The sequence below is a fragment of the Lutjanus erythropterus genome, chromosome 2, assembly GCF_056507025.1.
Source record: "Lutjanus erythropterus isolate fLutEry1 chromosome 2, fLutEry1.hap2, whole genome shotgun sequence".
NCBI lineage: Eukaryota > Metazoa > Chordata > Actinopteri > Lutjaniformes > Lutjanidae > Lutjanus > Lutjanus erythropterus.
In genome coordinates, this window is record NC_139318.1 from 6,882,554 (window position 1) to 6,904,253 (window position 21,700).

The window sequence follows — 21,700 nt, forward strand, 5'->3', positions numbered from 1 at the left end:
TTGATACTGTTCTGATCTGGTGTCTGATCTCACATACTTTATAAACGTACAGATGCATGTCGAGGAGAAGAGAAAAAGAAGAGGAGAGGGGGAAAATAACGAAAAGAAACCGAGGAGCTTTAGTGCGCTGCTGAGTCAGAGGCTGAACTGAACACAGACACACACTCTTGGTGCTGCATGGTGCTGTGCTCAGCATGAGCACACCAGTACTAACCCACAACATGTACTGAATGTTGGGAAATTCTAATACTGGGTCATTTTCAATTAAAAAAAGAATTGAAAAAATGCCTAAATTTAGGCATACTGTGTGACAGTACAGTGGTAAGAATTCTGCTGGTCACTTTGAATGACTACTTTTAATTACTTGGAATCAATACTTCAAATAACTCTCCTCAAGAAATAATTTTTCACTATGATTTACAATTGGTAACAGAGAAATCTTTATTTTTCCCTATCATAGCTACAGTCCAGCCTGCTTCACTGAGAACTGTTGTTGATTGAGATGTTTTAATGGAGCGGACACATAATTTCTTGTCTGGCAAATGTGATTCAGCCTATAGGGGGCTTGCGGCTATAGCCAGCATTTGCCGGCATTTTTAAATTTAGATAGTAAAATGGAAATTGAAAGTATTTCTCGACAGGAATTTGCACTTGGTGGGAAACCTAAAAATATAAATAGATAATCATCCAGCTGTTAAATCTGCACTGCAGCTCACCTGCATGGCGCCTGCAGGTCCAAGATTGGCCTGTTCAGCCATCAGATAAAACTCATCTTTAAAAACCAGTGGTGGAAGGCACTGTCAGATGGTACAGATAGTATATGCAAAAAAAAATTGTGTGTGTGTGTGTGTGTGAGAGAGAGAGAGAGAGAGAGAGAGGGGAAGAGAAAGTAGCAGGGAGTTGGAGAAATAGTTGGTAATGGCAACAGACTGTGGGCTTTTGACACTTCAGCTCATCACTTGCTCATCCACATCATGGCTTCCACGGCCCACGTTAATCATCACACACATACACACACACGCACACTGTACTGTCAGCTGTATCGATTGTGGGGTGACCGGTGGATGAACCTGTCATGGCCAACATAGATCGGACTGGAGGATAATGAAGTCTTCCTGCCCTATCTGACAAGCTCCGAGAGAAAGTGAGAGCGCGTGTGTGTGTGTGTGTGTGTGTGTGTGTGTGTGTGTGTGTGTGTGTGTGTGTGTGTGTGTGTGTGTGTGAGGGAAAGGGAGAGAGTGTAAGAGTGAGAAAAACAGAGAAAGATGCTCCTGGGACAGCCCACGGGCGTCCTAACCATTGCCTGAATAAATTGGATGGAAAGAAGCCCCTTGAGTCGAAGACGTGATCTGTCATGATGTCATCTAAACGAGACTCGCATAGAGGGAGAGGTCAGGGTGCTAATAAAGACCTAACCCACACACACACACACACACACACACACTGCAGTGAACAGTAACTGCAAGCTGACAATCCTCACCTCTTTTCCTAGAAACATGTTAATCTGGCTGCTAAAAAAATCTGCTTCCCTTTCTCTTTCTCAGTCTCTCCATCCTTTTCCTTCCATCATGCAATCTTTCTAGGACAACAAGCTCGCACCTCGGTGATGTGTTGCCCTCTATTTTTCATGCAGGCTGTGTTGCGTGCAGTTGTTCAGTGATTAACTGTCTTAATTGTTAAAAAATGGGGCTGGAGCGTCTTATGGTCATCAAATCCCAAGAAAAGTCTATAAACAACATTACCAAAAATGGGTAAATGGGTAAAATAGGTCATATTGAAAAATTACAACCGCATTTTAGGGGCATTGTTGGTTAAACAATAAACAAATAAATACATTTTTACAATTTCATAACCAAGGAAATGATTTTTTTCAGATTAAAGTCACACATTTACATGAAAAAACTCTCTTCACTTTTCAAGGTTTTGATCTAAATTTAGTAGCTCTTGATGCACTTGACATAGCTGGGATGAGGTGATAGCTTTTATTCCAAGTTTTTTTTTCTTTCTCATAAATTTGTCATTTTATGCCCACAGAATTTCTGAGTTCTTTTGTCACAAATGCATGATTTTATAATTTCAGGCAATATTTTAGTTTTTCTTAATTCTTAAGACTATGCATTTTCCCCCTGAAATTTACAACTTCAATTGCAGAATATTACCCCCTACTCTACTCTCTCTCTCTCTCTTTTTATTTTTTTTTTACTTAAAATGGCTGTGGGCGGCACAGCGGTGCAGTGGTTAGCACTGTCACCTCACAGCAAGAAGGTTCTGAGTTTGAATTCCCAGGCCGGCTGGGGGGCCGGGGGGTTTGTGGCTGGGGCAGGACCTTTCTGTGCAGAGTTTGCATGTTCTCCTCGTGTCCTTGTGGGTTCTTCTGTGGGTACTACGGCTTCCTCCCACAGTCCAAAGACATGCAGCATAATAGGTTAATTGGTAGCTCAAAATTGCCCGTAGGTGTGAGTGTGAGTGTGAGTGGTTGTTTGTCAGTGTGTCAGCCCTGCGATGAACTGGTGACATGTCCAGGGTGAACCCCGCCTCTCACCCAATGTCAGCTGGTATCTCCATCAGCCTCCAGCGACCTGTCAGGATAAGCATTTATGGACAATGGATGGCTGGAAAATGGCCTTCATACACTGTCATAGTTTCATTTTAGATAAGGGTACATAATTTCATAAAGTTTTTAGCAAACATTACTAAAACAGATGGAAATAGTGAATTGCTTTGAGACTATTTTCAGCCATAGATTAATACACATTTACAGCAGCGCTTCTTATGGCAAACTTAAAAGCAGACAGCCAAGGGCGCCAGATTCAGTCCAGAAGTGCGGGGGCCAGACAGTGTGTGCAACACTGGTGAAATACAGCTGGTGTCAAGAAATGTGACAGGCAAATGTAACAGTCAACATAAACCACCATGCTCTGAGAAGACAATGGCCCCTTGGACCCCTACTTTCTGCAATTCCTTCAGGAGACACAAGGCAAAGTTAGCCTTTATTTGGTATCATGTGTCTCTCCTCATAATAAATATGAGTTAAGTAAAAGAGTTTTGCTCTTCTTTTAGCTCTGTTTTGGTCTCCTCCAACTCCAACAAGAGAGGTGAAGTCACAACCCTTCCAGTGTGCCGTGTTAAGACATTACTTTGAAAAAATATTAACAAGGTACTCAAGATAGTCTCGGTTTGTCGTGTTTAGTTTTGTGTGAAACTGCTCAGTGAACTACCTCTCTCGTCTCGCACAAATATGTCACCTACTAGTAATATTTTTTTAAGGGTTTTATCCAGTGACTCCTGGTCCTTTTATCAGCCATGAAGAGAGTAAGACCTGCTGTTGTGTGACTACATCCTGGTACGAAAACATGCAGGCGTCGTAGCTTCAGTGGCTAACATTGGCTTTTGGAGAGACTTCTGAGTGTGCAGTCTTTCTAATTGCGTACCTTCACAGTCTGATGCGTCAACAGTTTTACAACAAACTGTAAATTTCTTGACTAATAAAATTATCTTTTAAATTGACAAACATCATATATGTAATTTGTGGCACAATTCATATGGCTTCATAGAACAATTTATCTCTCGCCTAAGGTGTGCTCACGATGGTCCACCGGAATGGTGTGACCTCGGCTCTGTATCCAACAAATTCAGTCCAGCACTGCATGATGGGAAAAGTGGACCAACGCTAGTCTTACATCCAGCAGACACAGAGCAACATTAATATTCATTTAGAGTCATGTTTCTGTCACCAAATACATTCACTCTCATTTTAGCTCCATTTTGATCTCCACCAACTCCTGATAAATATGTCTCTCTCTCTAGCTGCTAAATGCTGCACTACTACATTGTCCATAGTTTGTCACTGAAAATGAGGTTGATGACCGACACTGGGTGTCCTTTAAAAAAAAGAAAATATTGGCTAGTGCAGCTTTAAAGATAAAACACAGTATGCCTAAATGTTGAGGGAATTCAGCTGGCAAGCAGTACAATAAAAAATAATAATAATGGAATAAAAATAGACCCCGCCCTCCTCGACCCCTGGCCCTCTGTCTGAAAATGACTTCACATTCAGGAAACTACACACTGACAATTTTAATCCATCTTCCTCCAGCATGGACCTGACACTTATTCCTCTTGTACTCCCCGTGGGCAGCCTCTCTATCTAGTTCTCCTTCTGTCTCCCTCTCACCTCCGCTGGCTCACAGTGACATGTGTGTCCCCTTATGGACAACATTTCAATGTAAAAATAACGTTACTGGACCTGCAGGGTAACAGAAGAGCTAAGTTGAATGTGTTTGTTATATAACAGTACATTTCACATGATACTGCAGAATCCAGACTTCTCACCCGCTTTGTGGATCAAACGTGGCGTGACCGGACATACACAAGTCGCTCTCAGCACCCAACGATAACGCCTTTGTGTGACATAATCGTCCGGCGACAGAAATCTTTTCCTTCCGCTGCAGTTGTATTTTCTGGAGCTAAGACCATCAAAGAGCTGCTGCTGCTGCCCGGAGCAGAGGGCAGCTGAAAAACCGATGCTGCTAGCATGGCACATTCATAACACTGTAAACTGTCAGGATGGCAAAAAATGACCTTATATGTGCACTGTATGTGTGAATGTGTGTGTGAGTGTGAGAGAGTTAGAAACTGTCAAAACATCCATTTATCAAAGAACCCATGAGGTCTCAGCACTGTTGTTCTCTCTCTTTCCCACACACACACACGCACACACACACACACACACACACAGATATACTGTCTGAGGCACCATGCATATCAGTCACATTGTGAGGAGTGTCTACATTAAAGAAAAGATTTACTTAACAATCACAAGCCACATGATTGTTAAAATACTTATTGGTTGTTGTTTAGTTCAGCCAAGGTTAAAGGAGAAAGTACAGAAAATACATACTGTAATTTATCATAATATGAGCGTGATACATCATTGAAATACTTGCTTTTCTGGCAGCAACACTACAACTGTGGTTTCCTCCTTTAAAATTTTTCCATTTTTTGTCTGTTTCACTTTAATTAGAATTCAAAGTAAAGCCAAAAGTTCATCAAATGAGTAAAGTGTCTGTTATTGAGTCATAAGAGATGATCAATGAAATTATAGAAGGACTAGATATTTGTAATAATTAAACTGAGCAAACTGTTAATGGAGTCTTGTGGTCAGTAAGGCATGAAGTCACAAAACTCAAACTCCAGAGTTTGTATTTTTGGATCATTGTGCTTTTGTTTTCAGGATAAGTGGCTTAGCTTTCCATTGGCAGATGACTGACAGTTATAAATGGCCGATTCTCACCATTTATTGTCAATTTATGCTGTTGCACGTGTCCTGCGCTCCTGCAGCCTTCCTGCAGCCTGCCTGGGCTTCCGCAAGTCTTGGGAGGAGGTGGTGGTGGGAAACACACTGAATAGGCACTCAACCCCATTTAATATACAGTCAATCGTTGGACTTAATATACAGTCCAACTCACTATTTGGACTGCTGTGCTCATTTTTGGAAGTGCAATTGTTACATACTGCTCCTTTAAAGCTGTACTGATGCATATTTTTGTTTTAACAATGCATGAAGGAATAATGTGCAGGTGTCACATACAAATTCACATAATTTGTCACACAACTCCGTAGTTCACCTCAGCTCTGTGTGACATTTAAGTGTCTTTCAGCTCATTGATTTGGTTTACTGTTTTAGTTCACTCTCAACCTCTAATCAGCCTTGTTTCCATCAGCGAGAGGCAGTTGTTTTCTGCAAAAAAAAAAAAAAAAACTATACCAGCCATTTTTTTTATGCCTTCAGTGGACAGGACAGCTGATAGGAGGACAGGAAATAGTAAGAGCTGGAGGATGACATGCAGCAAAGGTTTGCAGTAGGGCTGGGCGGTATGACAAAATTTTCATATCACGTTTTTTTTAAAAATCATATCGGTTTCACAGTGTTTGACGATAGTTTTTTTTCTTTGTTCTTACCCACATTTTCTTCTACTGAGAACAGAATTACTGCAGTTGATTGTCTTTAAATGGCCCATTTTACTGTCATAAGGATTGTATCATGTTTTTTTCATGTCCAGACAGGTAAAAGCATGACCCCTTCAAAGTATGGTTACCATCACATGGACAACTATACAATTAAACGTCCCCACCCACGCTAGTCGGCACCAGAAATACTAGTCGTTTAAAATATTTAGCATATATTATTATGCATGTAATATTTGTCAATATTTCATTCATGCACGATGACAGTTATCTGTTGCCTCTAAGATTTTATGCAGCCACACGCCACTAGTCGGGGCTGCGGCACTGTCAGACAGCAGCCCCTCTCACCCAGCGTGTATGAACCAATCGCCGTGGCAACACCGGATGTTTACATCAGCGAAATCAGACAGATGAATGTAGACTGTGACTGAATAAGCTGATATATATTCACTCGACTGGAGAAACGTGACCACATTAAGCACAGACACAGACATAAACCTGCAGGTGGAGCTGCTGCTGCTGCTGCTGCTGCTGCTACTACTAGCTGCTAACGCTAGCCACACTGTGTGTCCGGCTGGCAGCTAACGTTAGCTCTGGGTCCTTTACCTGCAGACACTGTGACACTCTTCGGTCTGAAAAGGTGAAGCATAAACATGTAAGGTTTGTATTGCACAGCGCAAAATAGCGCGCATTTCAGCGGCATTTAAAGTGGCGATTGTAGACTGTGATTAACGTCTTCAAATGACTCTTAATACACACAGTATTTTTTTCAGACAGTGTTTAACATTATAAATGAATATATTCGGCTAAATTTTAACTGCTTTTGTGTTTTCTTAGTGACTAGTCTAAATTAAATTTTGCATTTAATCAACAGAGAAAGTAGTTGCCAGGAACATCTCTAGTGCACACACTCAAGCAAGCATGCCTGTGGTGTTGTGCAGCAGTGAAATGGGTCCCCGCTGAAACACTTTCCCGCCGCGCACATTCCGGACGTTGTTTGGGCTATTCACCGGTATGGCAGTATATGAAAAATTTTTCGGTATGAATCGGTATACCGCCCAGGCCTAGTTTGCAGGCAGGAGTCGCACAGCCGCTGCAATAAATCCACAACTTCGGCACACGGGGCGCATGCTCCTGAGCTACCAGCCTGATGACAGCTTTTTATATTATTTAACTGTACAGATATTCTATCGGTTTAGTACAGCTATCTAAAATGAGGAAAGTGAAACAACCTTTTAAGTTAATAATTCTACAGTAATGTGTCATTTGTTTAAATGGATTTTATAAAGGACAGCTTAAGATATGACAGGAAAGGGGGGTTGTGACATCCAGCAAAGGGCCACAGGCAGAACTCACAGCCTCAGTACACGGTGAGCACATCCTACAAACTGAGCCACCAGACCACTGGTGTACAAAATGATACACAACCCTATAGAGTTTGCAGTTTTAGACATTTCAATGCGGAAGTGTTACATATTACAGCTTTAAGTTGAAGTACACAGTAAATTTATCATCTTTAGTAAAAGCACTGAAAATTTTCAGCAGTGCAAAAAGGGATTTCCACCACTCAGACACTGGTACTTTTCTGGATTCCAGTCAGCGTGGCTGAAAACACTGAAAGCAGAAGCAGGCCCACAGCAACAAAGTGCTGCTGCTGCTGCTGCTGCTGCCGCCGGTCTGATGGCTTTGCTGAAGAATCATTTTGAATGCATCATTATCAAGCTCAAAACATACCCCGTCTACAGTGGCACTTACTGCTCCGAGTAAATCAAACCTCCCACACCGAGGACAGCAGCTCCTTCAGTGCAGCGACTTACTCACACTGTACAAGCAGAGAGAGCTCTTTCTAACAAACACCGTGTACCCAGATAAATGACACGTTATCGCTGTCAGTCGCCACAGTGTGAGCAATCTTAATTCTATGTATGAGCAGTAATGTATTGTTGAAGTGAGGTGCACAGTATAATCTGTACACGGACTACTACTGTCAACATAGAGGATGTACTGAACCCCTGGAAATGCTGCTGTTCTCAGGCAGCTTGCAGGCACTATTTACATATATAATATACATAATCTTACATGAAAGTGTTTTCTGCTTATGTGCTTATTGGAGCACAATATTTACAGTGTTTCTCTCACTCTTACAAAATCAAGTGAAAACATAACATCAAACACTTCACTTTCAAAGTTATCATATGTAGCCAGGTGAACAGGGAGTACAAGGGTCCAGTGAGGTAATGCACTTTGCTGTAAGAGTTTTCTAGCTTACCAGTTGTTTTGTTGTATTCTCCTTATTTAGAAAAGCTACTACTGTTATCTAGTACTCTCTAGTAGGGCTGCACAATTAATTGAAATTAGATTGAAATCACATTTTTCAGATCAATTTATGTATAACAATTTATTAAATGGCTTTGTTAAATACTCAATTCTAATTGGTCAATTACAGTATTCTAAGGTCTGTTATTTCTGAATAGCAGACTGTATAACAGATTGCTGTGAAGGAAAGACAGTTGTTATGGACACAGTTCTGATCATAGACTGAGCAACAAAATCATTTTTAAATATATACTTCATATCAAATTACTTTTTTGATAAATAACCATGTAATAAGTGAGACAATGTACAGCGGGCAGGTCATTATTGCACAATAAACCCTCTTAGAATGATCCAAGATGATACTGCATCACTCTGTCAGGGTTTATTTCTCAATAATAACCTTGGCTACTTTATGCCTCATGTAAATCCCTTACCGGGAAATTTACTGTTCTGCAAAGTCACAATAGAGGACTGACCTCTCAAATTATTTGACACTTTTAGTATTGTTATTGCATCAAAGAGAAACCAAAGACTTTAATGAAAAGTGATATTTTCAATTGAATTTTGGTTTTCAGAAACAATTAGAAACAAATTAGAAGCAACATCCTCCAAATCTTTTGACTGCATATCAATTCATATACACAGTCATTACAAAAGGAGCTTTTGGAGGAGAAAAGTTTTTCAATTTCTATTATCAGATCCTTTCAGTCTGATTAGTCAGAGGAATGTGGCAAAATGCTAATTGTTTGCTCCAAATTGATTTATTCCAGCGTTACCAAAGTCTCAGTTTACTGATCATTAGAGTAAACTATTGAGCGTGTAGAGTCCTGGCTCACAAAAGTGGGTGCCAATGAAGATTTGTTTATTTCTACTTCTACTTCGACATTTTTAAACATATTCAAGTGGCAGAAATAAGCAATAATTAGGTGCACCTCTCGGGGGAGGTGGAGGTGACATTTATATATATTTATTTCAACCAGTTTATGATTTTTGGTTTCGATACGATTATTTCCCATAAGAATGAGGGACAGTAAAGGAAGAGATCTGTGACTTTAGGCTTTCGACAGAGAGAATGAACATGGTAAAATGTGGGGCCTGACCAGTCAATGTGTTCGCATCTGCTGCAAACTTTTCATCACAGGTTAGATAACGATGTTTCTGAGTGTTGAAGATATATATGGGCGAAGAAAGCGTTGCTGTCCTTCACACATGGCAAGACTGAATGTCTGAAGCTACAGATATGTTGGGCCTTGGAGAAATTCCAGACAGCTAACAGGATCTTCTCTGTCAACAGATTTATGCTGTGTTACATTCATATATTCAAGCAATAACAACTGAGACTCTTCAAGTTTATTCTTTTGTTTTTTGTTGAGTAAATGGTTTGTGTACTGACTGTGCCAGTAGATCGAAGCGAATCAGAAAAGAGACTGAATGATGCTGTATCTGAAGTTTTTACTGTGAAAAAATATGTCCTCACCATAAAACACCTGCTGTTATAATGGAGTTTGGTTCAACAGTCTGTCCACTTGAAAGACCGCCAGGAGCAGAGGGTATTTTAATGTTAATTAAAGCTGCAAGCAGCGTTTTACGGGCCCTCGCACACCCGCGCCACTCGGGGGGCCGGCCGCCGCGGCCTCGTGGCAGGATTCGCCCCGGGCGAAGAGGCTCTGTGATTGTCAGGGCCTTTTGACGTCCCCTTAAGGAATTCGACGTCGCTTCCTGTCGCCGCTAGGTGGCGCTGTGAGAATGTCTCCTGCTTGTCACGTGGATGTGTTCAGACCGGGACTTCTATGACACTTGTGAAGTTTGGTGGGGATCGGACCATGTATGCCCAAGTTATAGCAATATGTGTTTCATGGCGAGACATCAAACTTCGCCACCACCTGACGGCCACACCCTTCAACGAGGGCGTATATCTTTAATACCTTTTGATCACAATGTTGTCTAGATGGTACACAGTGATTTTGAACCCGTTCTGATCAATCCTGTAGGAGGAGTTCTTCACATTCCAATGCGTGGAAAACGCCAAAAATGGCTGCAAAATTCAAAATGGCCGACTTCCTGTTGGGTTTGGCCAATGGGTCCAAGAGGCTTTTTTGTGCGTCTGCATGTGATACATATCTGTACCAAGTTTCGTGCATGTCGGTGAAACGTGCCACAGGGGCTGATGTTTAAGGGGTGTGGCCAAGCCATTTGGCCAAACCCATCAACAAAACTCATATCACATGTTCAGACCTGGACCATTAACACACATGTGAAGTTTCAGGCAGATATGACCAAGGACACTGAAGTTCAGGCCACTTTTCTGCGTTTTGGCGAAACATCGACTTCGCCGCGCTCTCGGCGCAATGCCGTTTGACGATACGTCATAATCTTCACAATATAGCATTACCAACTTGTTAAGGCCTCACTCACCAAATTTGAGTCAGATATGGTGAATGTGGTGGGAACAGTACCTCAAACTGTAAAACATGACATTTCCTGTTGCCACCAGGGGGCGCTGTGACAATTATGGAATATTTTCATAGACATCTGTTCAGGGCAGGACTATCATCAAACATGTGAAGTTTGGTGCAGATTGGACCTTTTATGCTGAAGTTCTAGCAATTTTGTTTTTCATGGCGAGAAGTCAAATTTCGCCGCCACCTCACGGCCACACCTTTTAACGATAGCGCGATCTTTTAATAACTTTTAATCATAAAGTAGTCTAGATGGTACACAGTGATTTTGAAGCTGTTCTGATTAATCGTGTAGGAGGAGTTCGTTAAAGTACGACGTGTGAAAATGGCCAAAAATGACCTTAATTTGAAAATACAATTCAAAATGGCCGACTTCCTGTTGGGTTTAGGGGGTCACTCCAAGAGGCTTTTTTGTCCGTCCCGACATGATACATAGGTGTACCAAATTTCGTACGCCTAGGGCAAAGTTAAAGCTGGGGGCTTCGATTTTGAAAAGTGTTAGGGGGCGCCGTTGAGCCATTTTGCCACGCCCCTTTGTAACGACCATAAAATATTGAATTTTTCACAAGACCTGACGAGTGTGCAAAAAACTGGGACTTTTTGAGCACGTTTAGGCCCTCAAAAATGCGACCTTAGGATAAAAGGAAAAATAATAAGAAGAATTAAAGCTGCAAGCAGCGTTTTACGGGCCCTCGCACACCCGCGCCACTCGGGGGGCCGGCGGCCGCGGCCTCGTGGCAGGATTCGCCCCGGGCGAAGAGGCTCTGTGATTGTCAGGGCCTTTTGACGTCCCCTTAAGGAATTCGACGTCGCTTCCTGTCGCCGCTAGGTGGCGCTGTGAGAATGTCTCCTGCTTGTCACGTGGATGTGTTCAGACCGGGACTTCTATGACACTTGTGAAGTTTGGTGGGGATCGGACCATGTATGCCCAAGTTATAGCAATATGTGTTTCATGGCGAGACATCAAACTTCGCCACCACCTGACGGCCACACCCTTCAACGAGGGCGTATATCTTTAATACCTTTTGATCACAATGTTGTCTAGATGGTACACAGTGATTTTGAACCCGTTCTGATCAATCCTGTAGGAGGAGTTCTTCACATTCCAATGCGTGGAAAACGCCAAAAATGGCTGCAAAATTCAAAATGGCCGACTTCCTGTTGGGTTTGGCCAATGGGTCCAAGAGGCTTTTTTGTGCGTCTGCATGTGATACATATCTGTACCAAGTTTCGTGCATGTCGGTGAAACGTGCCACAAGGGCTGATGTTTAAGGGGTGTGGCCAAGCCATTTGGCCAAACCCATCAACAAAACTCATATCACATGTTCAGACCTGGACCATTAACACACATGTGAAGTTTCAGGCAGATATGACCAAGGACACTGAAGTTCAGGCCACTTTTCTGCGTTTTGGCGAAACATCGACTTCGCCGCGCTCTCGGCGCAATGCCGTTTGACGATACGTCATAATCTTCACAATATAGCATTACCAACTTGTTAAGGCCTCACTCACCAAATTTGAGTCAGATATGGTGAATGTGGTGGGAACAGTACCTCAAACTGTAAAACATGACATTTCCTGTTGCCACCAGGGGGCGCTGTGACAATTATGGAATATTTTCATAGACATCTGTTCAGGGCAGGACTATCATCAAACATGTGAAGTTTGGTGCAGATTGGACCTTTTATGCTGAAGTTCTAGCAATTTTGTTTTTCATGGCGAGAAGTCAAATTTCGCCGCCACCTCACGGCCACACCTTTTAACGATAGCGCGATCTTTTAATAACTTTTAATCATAAAGTAGTCTAGATGGTACACAGTGATTTTGAAGCTGTTCTGATTAATCGTGTAGGAGGAGTTCGTTAAAGTATGACGTGTGAAAATGGCCAAAAATGACCTTAATTTGAAAATACAATTCAAAATGGCCGACTTCCTGTTGGGTTTAGGGGGTCACTCCAAGAGGCTTTTTTGTCCGTCCCGACATGATACATAGGTGTACCAAATTTCGTACGCCTAGGGCAAAGTTAAAGCTGGGGGCTTCGATTTTGAAAAGTGTTAGGGGGCGCCGTTGAGCCATTTTGCCACGCCCCTTTGTAACGACCATAAAATATTGAATTTTTCACAAGACCTGACGAGTGTGCAAAAAACTGGGACTTTTTGAGCACGTTTAGGCCCTCAAAAATGCGACCTTAGGATAAAAGGAAAAATAATAAGAAGAATAATTTTTACAGTTTCAAAATAGGGTCCTCGCACCGGTTCGGTGCTCGGGCCCTAATAATTTTTACAGTTTCAATAGGGTCCTCGCACCGGTTCGGTGCTCGGGCCCTAATAATTCACATAAATTGAGCTGACCCACTTTCTAATAATGAACCTTGTAAATGGCAGAAAGTAACAAAGGAAGTGGAGCTAAAACCGACCTTTTGTCTTCTTCTCACAGCTCGAAGTAAAAGGTCGAGTAATAAGCACAAACTGAAATCAAAATGTGACAGTGGAGAAGTCCAAAAAGTCGAAGGCTGAATTTCTTCCACTGTTCCCCCCAAAGTTGTAATGAGATCTGTGCCCTTAAACACTAAATACACTCTTATAAGCAAAGGTGCTAACTAGAACCATAAAGGTTCTTTGGCTTGTCCCCCGAGTACCTGTTTTGGTTGTTGGTACAGTCTTTGAGAGGTTCTACAGGGAATCTTTCTATGGTGTAGTTCCACCTATAACCCTGTCTGGGTGTTTCTATCCGTGAAACTTTAAACCTCCTAAGGGAGCTAACAAGAACTCACCCAGGTGGTTCTACTGAGAACTCATTTTATACTCAAAGAGTTTCATCTAGAACCCACTCAGGAGAGTCTACCAAGGACCTTTTTATGTTTCAAGGGTTTCATCTAGAACCCATCCAGAAGGCTCTACTGAGAACTGTCTTATATTCATAAGGTTTCATCTTGAACCCACCCAGGAAGGTCTAGCGAGATCCTTTCTTATATTTCAGGGGTTTCAACTAGAACCCACCCAGGAGGCTCTCCCAAGAACCTATTTTTATTCAAAGGGTTTCATCAGAACCAACCCTGGAGGGTCTACCGAGAACCTTTTTATGTGACAAAACTTTCATCTAAAACCCACCCAGGAGGCTCTACTTAGAACTTTTTTGATATTCTAAGAGTTTCATCTAGAACACACTCAGGAGGTTCTTCAGAGAACCTTTTTAATATTATTATTTTATCTAGAACGGATCCACTGGTTACACTAAGAACCCTTTTATATTCTAAGCGTTTTTATCTAGAACCCACCCTGGGGGTTCTACTGGATTTCAGCAATCACTCAAGAACTCTTTCTTTCAAAAAGGTTCTTCATAAGCCCCTTAGACTGACGAAGAAAACACTTTCTCCAAGAAAGAGTTCTTCAGAGGCAAATGGTTGCTTCAGGAAGAACCCTTTTGGAACCCTTATTTCTAAGAATGTATCAGTATTAATAACCTTTGTAATCATTCAGTAATGCCACAGCTTTGTGGCCGAAGTAATGAAACATTTCAGGCTTGTAAGTTTTCCTGCAGCAATAGAAATAGCAAATTTCACAGCAAGTGTCGGAAAGATTTGTCATTTTGAATAGAACCACTGATACACCTCAGTCCTCACACAACTCACACCTCAAATCAAAAGAGCTAAAACCAGACGACACCGAAAGCTACTCACGACTGCGAGGACGGGTCTCAGCAGCGGGGGGTAGACTCCACTGTAGACTTATGTCACTTTGAAAACGGCCTGATGAGAGCGAACCATCTTACAGCTTTCTTCACCTTCCTCAGATGCTCGCCATCCATTCGGCACAAGATGCACACCTTACGTAACCTGACCATAACGCCGCAAGGCCGAGCTCCGGCTTTAAGTCCATTCAGTCAAACATTTCATGTGCCGGAACTCAGTGAGAAAAAACGTTCCTCATCAAGTTAGGAGTGAATATTTCTGGCATATTGAACCAATTAAATGAAACACCACGGGCTGACTGCGTTTATGTAATCTAGATGTTATAACAGGCGCCTGTCAGCGCGGAGGAGATTCGCTTCTCATGCTGATTTTACAGAGAAGGAGTCATTTCGCTCAAAACTCTAATCCAATTCTTCCAGCTCTTTTCGCAGGACTTGAAAGACAATCCATCTGTTCCTCCTGGCCGATGTTCAATCACACCGCCTTCTGTTGTGTGGGCCGGAGGTGAGTTAAATGTTTCTACCACTTCACTGACAGCCGGGGGAGTCTGGGACACGGTGGCATCTCGCTGCTATAAAGATCACGGCTGGAGTCCTAATTCATCACCCCAGGCATCATCATGTGGCATTACAATATGCTAATGCAGCGACGCCGTGCCCTCGCCATCACCTCGTCCTCTCTCTTTCATCTCTCTCCTGCGTCCCTCCACCTCCCACTCCTCCTCCTCCCCCTGGGGGCTAGGCTACCCCCCCTCACCCCCCCCTTCTGTGTTTCGCACCTTTCTGCCAATATGTGGCGGGGGCTGAAAGAGATGTCGCCGCTCGTGTTGGAATTAGGTGAGCGTTGCGTGCAGTTGTCTGGCTGTGACGGACGAACGTGTAATTAGCCTGTGGTGTCAGCGTTACAACCGGATCCCGCTTAATAAGCACAGGTTCCCCGTCAACTGGAAAATCACCGCCTCACATGGCTTCGGAGGGGATGAAAAAAGGAACGGCTTGGCAACAGGTGTCGCTTTGTGGTGGAAATTTTTGCAGTTGGGTTTTCCACAGACAGTAAGGATGACTCAAACATGCTGACGGCATATTGAGTCCACATATATAGTCTTCATAATTGTTGCTTCAGGAGTTTATTTTGTTTAAAAGAACTTTCAAAGCTGTTTAAGTATAAATTTGTTATGGAAGAAATTTGGGGCTTAGCTTATGACAAAAATTCAGAGGAAAGTTTTATTTTGCATTTTGAAAATAAAGTTGAAATGTTGAGAATGAAGTTAAAGTTTCAGTATCACTGCAAGGCATAAAAGCTTTTTTTCTTAATATTTCAACTTGACTCGCAACATTTTAAACTTTATTCTTGACCTGTCGACTTTATTCTCAACATTTCAATTTCATTCTCAAACTTTATGCCTTATTCCTCCCTACCTTATTCTCATCATTTTGATTTAAATTTTGACTTTATTCGCAACTTTACCTCTCCACATTTCAACTTTATTCTCAACTTGTTGACTTTGTTCTCTGTATTTCAACTTTATTTTCTAAATTTATTCTCAACATTTCGATTTAAGTCTTGACACTTCAACTTTGTTCTCAAATTTAATTCTCAACATTTAAACTTTATTTTCAACATTTCAATGTTTCCTCTCAACGTTTTGACTTCATTCTCAACATTTCAACTTTATTTTCAACATTAAACTTTATTTTCAACTTCACAAGCTTTATTCTCACTATTTTGACTTACTCTTGGCACTTCAACTTCATTCTGGAACTTTATTTTCAACATTTCTACTTTATTTTCAACATTAAACTTTGTTCTCAACACCCTGGACTTTATTCCAAACACTTTCCGTCTCGACATTTCAAATTTATTCTCAGTGTTGTGACTTCTTTCTCAGCATTTAAATTTTGTTCCCAACATTTCAACTTCATTCCTGACATTTCAACTTTTCTTCTTCACATTCAGACTTTCTAAACATTTCAACTTCATCCTCAAACTGTTTTTTGAACATTCTGACTTGATTCTTGACATTTTGAATTTATTTTCAACATTTAAACTTTAGTCTCGACATTTCAATTTATTCTCAAAACACACACACACAGAAAAAAAGAGTCTTCCTCCTCTGATTTTTTTATATTTTTGCCAGGCCCTAATACTCTTCTGAAATTTGTATTGTCCTGTTATGTGAAAATGTCAAATAAATTCCTCAGTGGATATAGTTGTTCTTACCCCATGTGACGGATATGTTAGCCAGCCCCAGTCTCCTGTGATGGTCGTCGTGTCCAGTAGATTCACTGCAGAGAAAGAAGAAAACAACAACAGAGGGTGGTGAGCGATGAACTTTAAATGATTGTTTGTCCTGTCCTCCCCCATCCATCCTGTCCTTCATCACCATCCTCTCCGTGCACCGGCACCCGACAGAGCCGCACACACACGCGAATACACCTGTCTGACAGGTGTGACTGATGAGGTGGGACGGTCGTCACGGCAAGTCTGAGCCGGGTGTCACAGCGTGTGATGTCACCTTGACCTGGTTCACCCTCGGAGCCCTCAGAGCTGGGACCTCAGTGGTCCAGGCTCAGAATAGAGCAGGAAACAAAATGTTTACCGTTAAATGTGCAGCGTGAAACGGTGCCGAATCTCACTGTTGCTTTAAAATATCCGATAAACTGCTGATTCATGTGAAGATCGTCTGCAGATCAGACCACAGCTCAGCACTGCTTTGTGGGGCTCTTTTTTCTTCTTTATTCTTAAAACATTCATAAATAATATAACAAATCATTGACACCATCATGTGACCCAGAGCATCCCAGAGAATTGTTGTAATCAAAATAATAAATATATGCAGACTTTAACAATTTAACATCTAATTTCTTTTTTAGGGATTTAATTGTTGAGCCACTTGTCAGTTGCCAGACATGTTTAATGAATTTTAAACAGGTGTTCATTTTTATATTCACTGTATTGTTAAATATGTCACTACCACCTACACCTACCATGTAATTTAGTCATTTTTTAATGCTTATTTTCATATCCCCTCCACTCAAAAATGTGTTTTTCTTAAGTGTTCCTCCCTTAAATTGTCTGACCATGACCATGGATCAGGTCAAGGTTTATCACAAGAGAGATGTTTTTATATTAATCTACTGAAGGGGGAGATGTCTGTGCACTTCCCAAAAATCTTCAAATCAAAAAGATTTCCTCATCCCCGGGCAAGCTAGACCTGCTACGTAGCAAATTCAAAATGCCACCAGCAAGGAAACCAGACACCTGATGCTGTTTGAGTTGTGCCATGAATTACACACATGTTCTGTCATATCTTTGTCAATTTTAAAGGTAATTTTGTCAAGAAAGTCGCCATTTCAGTAAAACTGTTGAAGATTTTGAAGATTGTAATTTGAAACCCAGAAGTCATGTAAGTGATGTCCCTCCCAAAGCTAACGTTAGCCGCTGATGCTACGACTCCTGTGTGCTTTCCCACTGGGATGATGTCACACACACTTACTTGTTCTTTCTCTTCCAGGCTGATAAAAGGATCAGGAGTCACTGAATAAAACACTTTGGGTAAGATAATGTTACAAGAGTAGCAAAATTGGTGTTGATAATGTATATTGAGACGAGATGTAGTTCACTGAGTGGTTTCATACAAAACTGCACTAAAACATGACAAACTTACACACAAATTGTGACTTTTTTGTCTTGTGTGTTATGTGTAATTTGTGGCACAATTCAAATGGGAACAAAAAAATAATTTGTTTCTCGCCATAGATTACTGTCCTATGGGGCACACCAGAAGGGGAGAAAGGGAGGGAGGAAGAGTAGATGTGCTTTTAGACTAAATTTTTATTTTTTTTATTTTTGTTTATTTCTTTTAACGTTTTGTGGGAAAAGCATGTTAAACAAAATATTAACCACAGAAGAAACATGTCTTGCTAAAAACATTTGATTTCAGCACATCAACGTATTATTTTAGCACCATCCATCTACCAGGGAGAAAAACCTAAACTGACAAACTCAATATTTCCAGTAAATCTCAGTGTCCCTTCTCAGGACCTTGCTTTTTTGTGAGCCACAATGATGCTGATGCCACAGACTCGCCAGAAGGAAAATAATTTAGTTATTTTAAGATAATATGTAACTATTTGATCACATCACCAGCTAAGATCATCATTTAATCTAAGAATGATCAAAACCAAGCCTTTTGTAGCCAAGTTATCTTCAGTTTTTGCAGTTTATCTGGTCAAATTAACAACTGTGATCGAGGGATAACGTTACTGAGTGTCAGGATCTCACAGTTTCCTCGTACGTCCTGCTGACACCTCACATCTATATCCATTTTCATCTTCTTTAAGACTTGTTTTTTCAGTTCAGTAGCTTATAAAAACTTAGTTTTGGGTTCTTCAGCTTTTTGTTAGTGCATCCCAGCACACAGCAGCTTTTAGACATCTTTGTGTTGTTTGCTAGCAGACAGAAAGTGCCAAGAGGCACCGTCACACGACACAAGTCAATGGAGAGCCATGAATTGTTTTCTCCTCCGGCGTGGGCGGGACTTAAATGCACTTTGTCTCTATCGTCCGTGCCGTCAAAGTACGCATGACGCTTTCTTGGCTGTCCACTGACTGTACTGTGCTAGAGTTTGTGTGACAGCTGAGCCTCTGACTAGTGTCAGAGCTCATGTACTTATGAAGTCCTGGGATAAGTGCAGATTCTTCACTTAAGCTGAAACATCTTGTCAACTCAACATCTCGCAGACGTCTTTTCGCTTCTATTTACATCGCCTAGAGCTAATTTGCGTCTGTTTGCGCCCACTGACATCTTTCGATTGACTTTGTATGAAATCTCGCTGCATCAAAAATTCACCTCACATTCTGTCTGAACACACCTTGAGATGTGAGTGGCAGGGTGTAACAGGGAAGAGGGATGGATGGATGAGGAAAAAGTGGATGAAGAACTTAGTGAACCACTAATTCTACCCACTGGCAGCATCCATATCTTCCGCTCTAGCAGGTGCATGTGCGTATGTGTGTGTATGCGTGCGTCCCTCCCCCTCTTCAACACTTCCAGCTAATATGATCTCTGCCCCAGGGCTGCTTGTCAAGCAACCAAGTGATGTTCCTCACATTAGAATGAGTTTAACAAAACACTTCACACTTCTTAGCTTTCCATCTCTCATCCTTCATCTTTCTGTCTGACACTTGCTCCCCTCCTGTCTCTCCTGCATGTTAAAGCTACAATATGCAACGCTTTTGCCTTGAAGCAGGAAGTGAACTGCAAGGCCCGTCTGGCCTCCTCCGCCTCAGCTGGCCAAGTTCATGTCCGTATACTTTTTGCTCATACTGATGAGTTCTCAGACAAACTCCCAGAGATTATAAGGCATCGCTCTGCGGTCGCAGAGAAAATGTTACAAACTTGAGGTTCAAGAAATGTCTGACTATAAATATTTGATATTAGATGTTCTGATTATTCAGTGATTTGTAGTTTATAGGTCCACTGACAAATAGGAAAATTTGATGTTTATCCTCCCATTTTACTTTTACTGATGCTGTTAAGCAGCAATGAATGTGTGTTCTGAGTTTGCCACACCACAAAAACATGTGTTAATAACCACCAACCGAACTTGTTCAATTAGGTCTCAAAATCATGACAAAATTAGCTCTGAAACACAGGAGGCGTGTCCACTCCATTGTCTCAGTGTTAAACACCACTATAATCTAAAACAACATTTACTGAACAAGTCCAGACATGTTTGAGCCACCAGAGCCAGAGGACGGTGACAGGATGGTGATATTTTCCTTCTGTGTCGGGTTGTTGGAACTGAAGTGAGCTGAAGTGAACTGCTGGGCTGATTTGGAGTGACAGAGTCACTGAAGGTACATTTAACTGACCATTAGGGAGGGTGAGGGAAGGGAGAAACGGTGTCGTTCGTGCTGGCAGACGATGGCTCTAACACGTCACCAAGACATGTTTCAGGTCCACCCAAAAAATCCTTAACACAGACTGTTTAACGGTCTAACTCCACAATTCAGTACTCCATAGTTCTCAGTCTTTTCATGTTTTCAGGAACTATGTTCTAACATGCTTAGAAGAAAAACTTGCTTTGTACTTTATACAGACTTCAATAGTTAATAAAACTATCTTGACTGAAAAGAGAAAGAACCATCCACCACCTAAGTGACTTCTGGCATCTGCAGAAAACATCACAGTGATGAGGACTTTAAGAGTCTCCACATCGATGGGACACTTACACAGGTGTTTTCACTCCTGGCTGTTTAGACCTCCTCTCTGCATTATGTGAGCACACTAGTGTCTCACTTTAACTGAACACCTGTTAGGACGACACAACAAACACCTGCATGATTCTTTTAGAGCTGAATTAATTGTGGCCACTAGGAAGTAGGACCACAGAACATGAGCTAACTAGTTGTGCCACAGTTCTGATCCGTCCACCAGCAGCATTTCAGAAGCATTTCAGCTGTGGAACGTTTTGCCCACCTGATTATATTTACTTGCTCAGGTTTTGTTGATTAGGTCCTCTTTCCTTACTCTTTGTGCTTCTACCGTGGCAGGCTACTTGGTTAAATAGTTTCTCTTCTGTCTGTCTATATGATCGTGAGTCTGCACGGGGTCTTTTATTTTGAAAATTAACTGGATTCTCCCTGACTTTTGTCCATTCAGTCTGCTCTGTGATAATTGAGACTTGGTGCATATCTGAAGCAGAGAGCTGCTTCTGGGACGCACCGAGGCTCTGCTGGTGGAATCACAAGCATTGAACGGCGGCGATCACCTCCGGCTGACATGGCGCAGCCGTAACGCGACGCAGGCGTGCCCGGTAGAATTTAGCCATAGTGCTGCCTTCAAATGGTGCTTTACCATGTTCACAAAGTTCTTGAGTTGTGATGCTGTCAAAAATGGCAAATTGGTAGATGGTAAGTTAGTGTATTGTAGTTTTAGTCATGTAGAGTTCTTTTCTTTATAATTTTACAATATTTCTAAGAAAACTGTTGTAATTATTATGATTCATTGTTTATGTTTATTTTATTATTAGTATTTATTAATTTTGGATATCAATTCTGATACCTGAACTTTGTGAATTGGCCAGTACTGAATATTGATCCAATACCAGTGCGTTTAAAAGAAAAAATATCAGAGTTTAAGCCATTTAGTAAGGAGTCCATTTTGTTTTTCCAACAAGCCCCAAAATAGTTCAGTGCAGTTCACAATCATAGAAGAAACAAAACTCAAAAATTCTGCTCTGGATTTTACCGTGGATCGCCAC

General features: G+C 41.6%; 1 protein-coding gene across 1 annotated transcript in view; it reads right to left on the reverse strand.

Moving 5' to 3' along the window:
• epha8 (eph receptor A8) overlaps positions 1-21,700 on the reverse strand; it is a 205,845-nt gene that overhangs the window by 136,499 nt on the left and 47,646 nt on the right. The window contains exon 2 of the mRNA XM_084727044.1: positions 16,654-16,718. Coding sequence (XP_084583170.1) covers positions 16,654-16,718 — 65 coding nt within the window. The remainder of the gene's footprint in view (positions 1-16,653; positions 16,719-21,700) is intronic.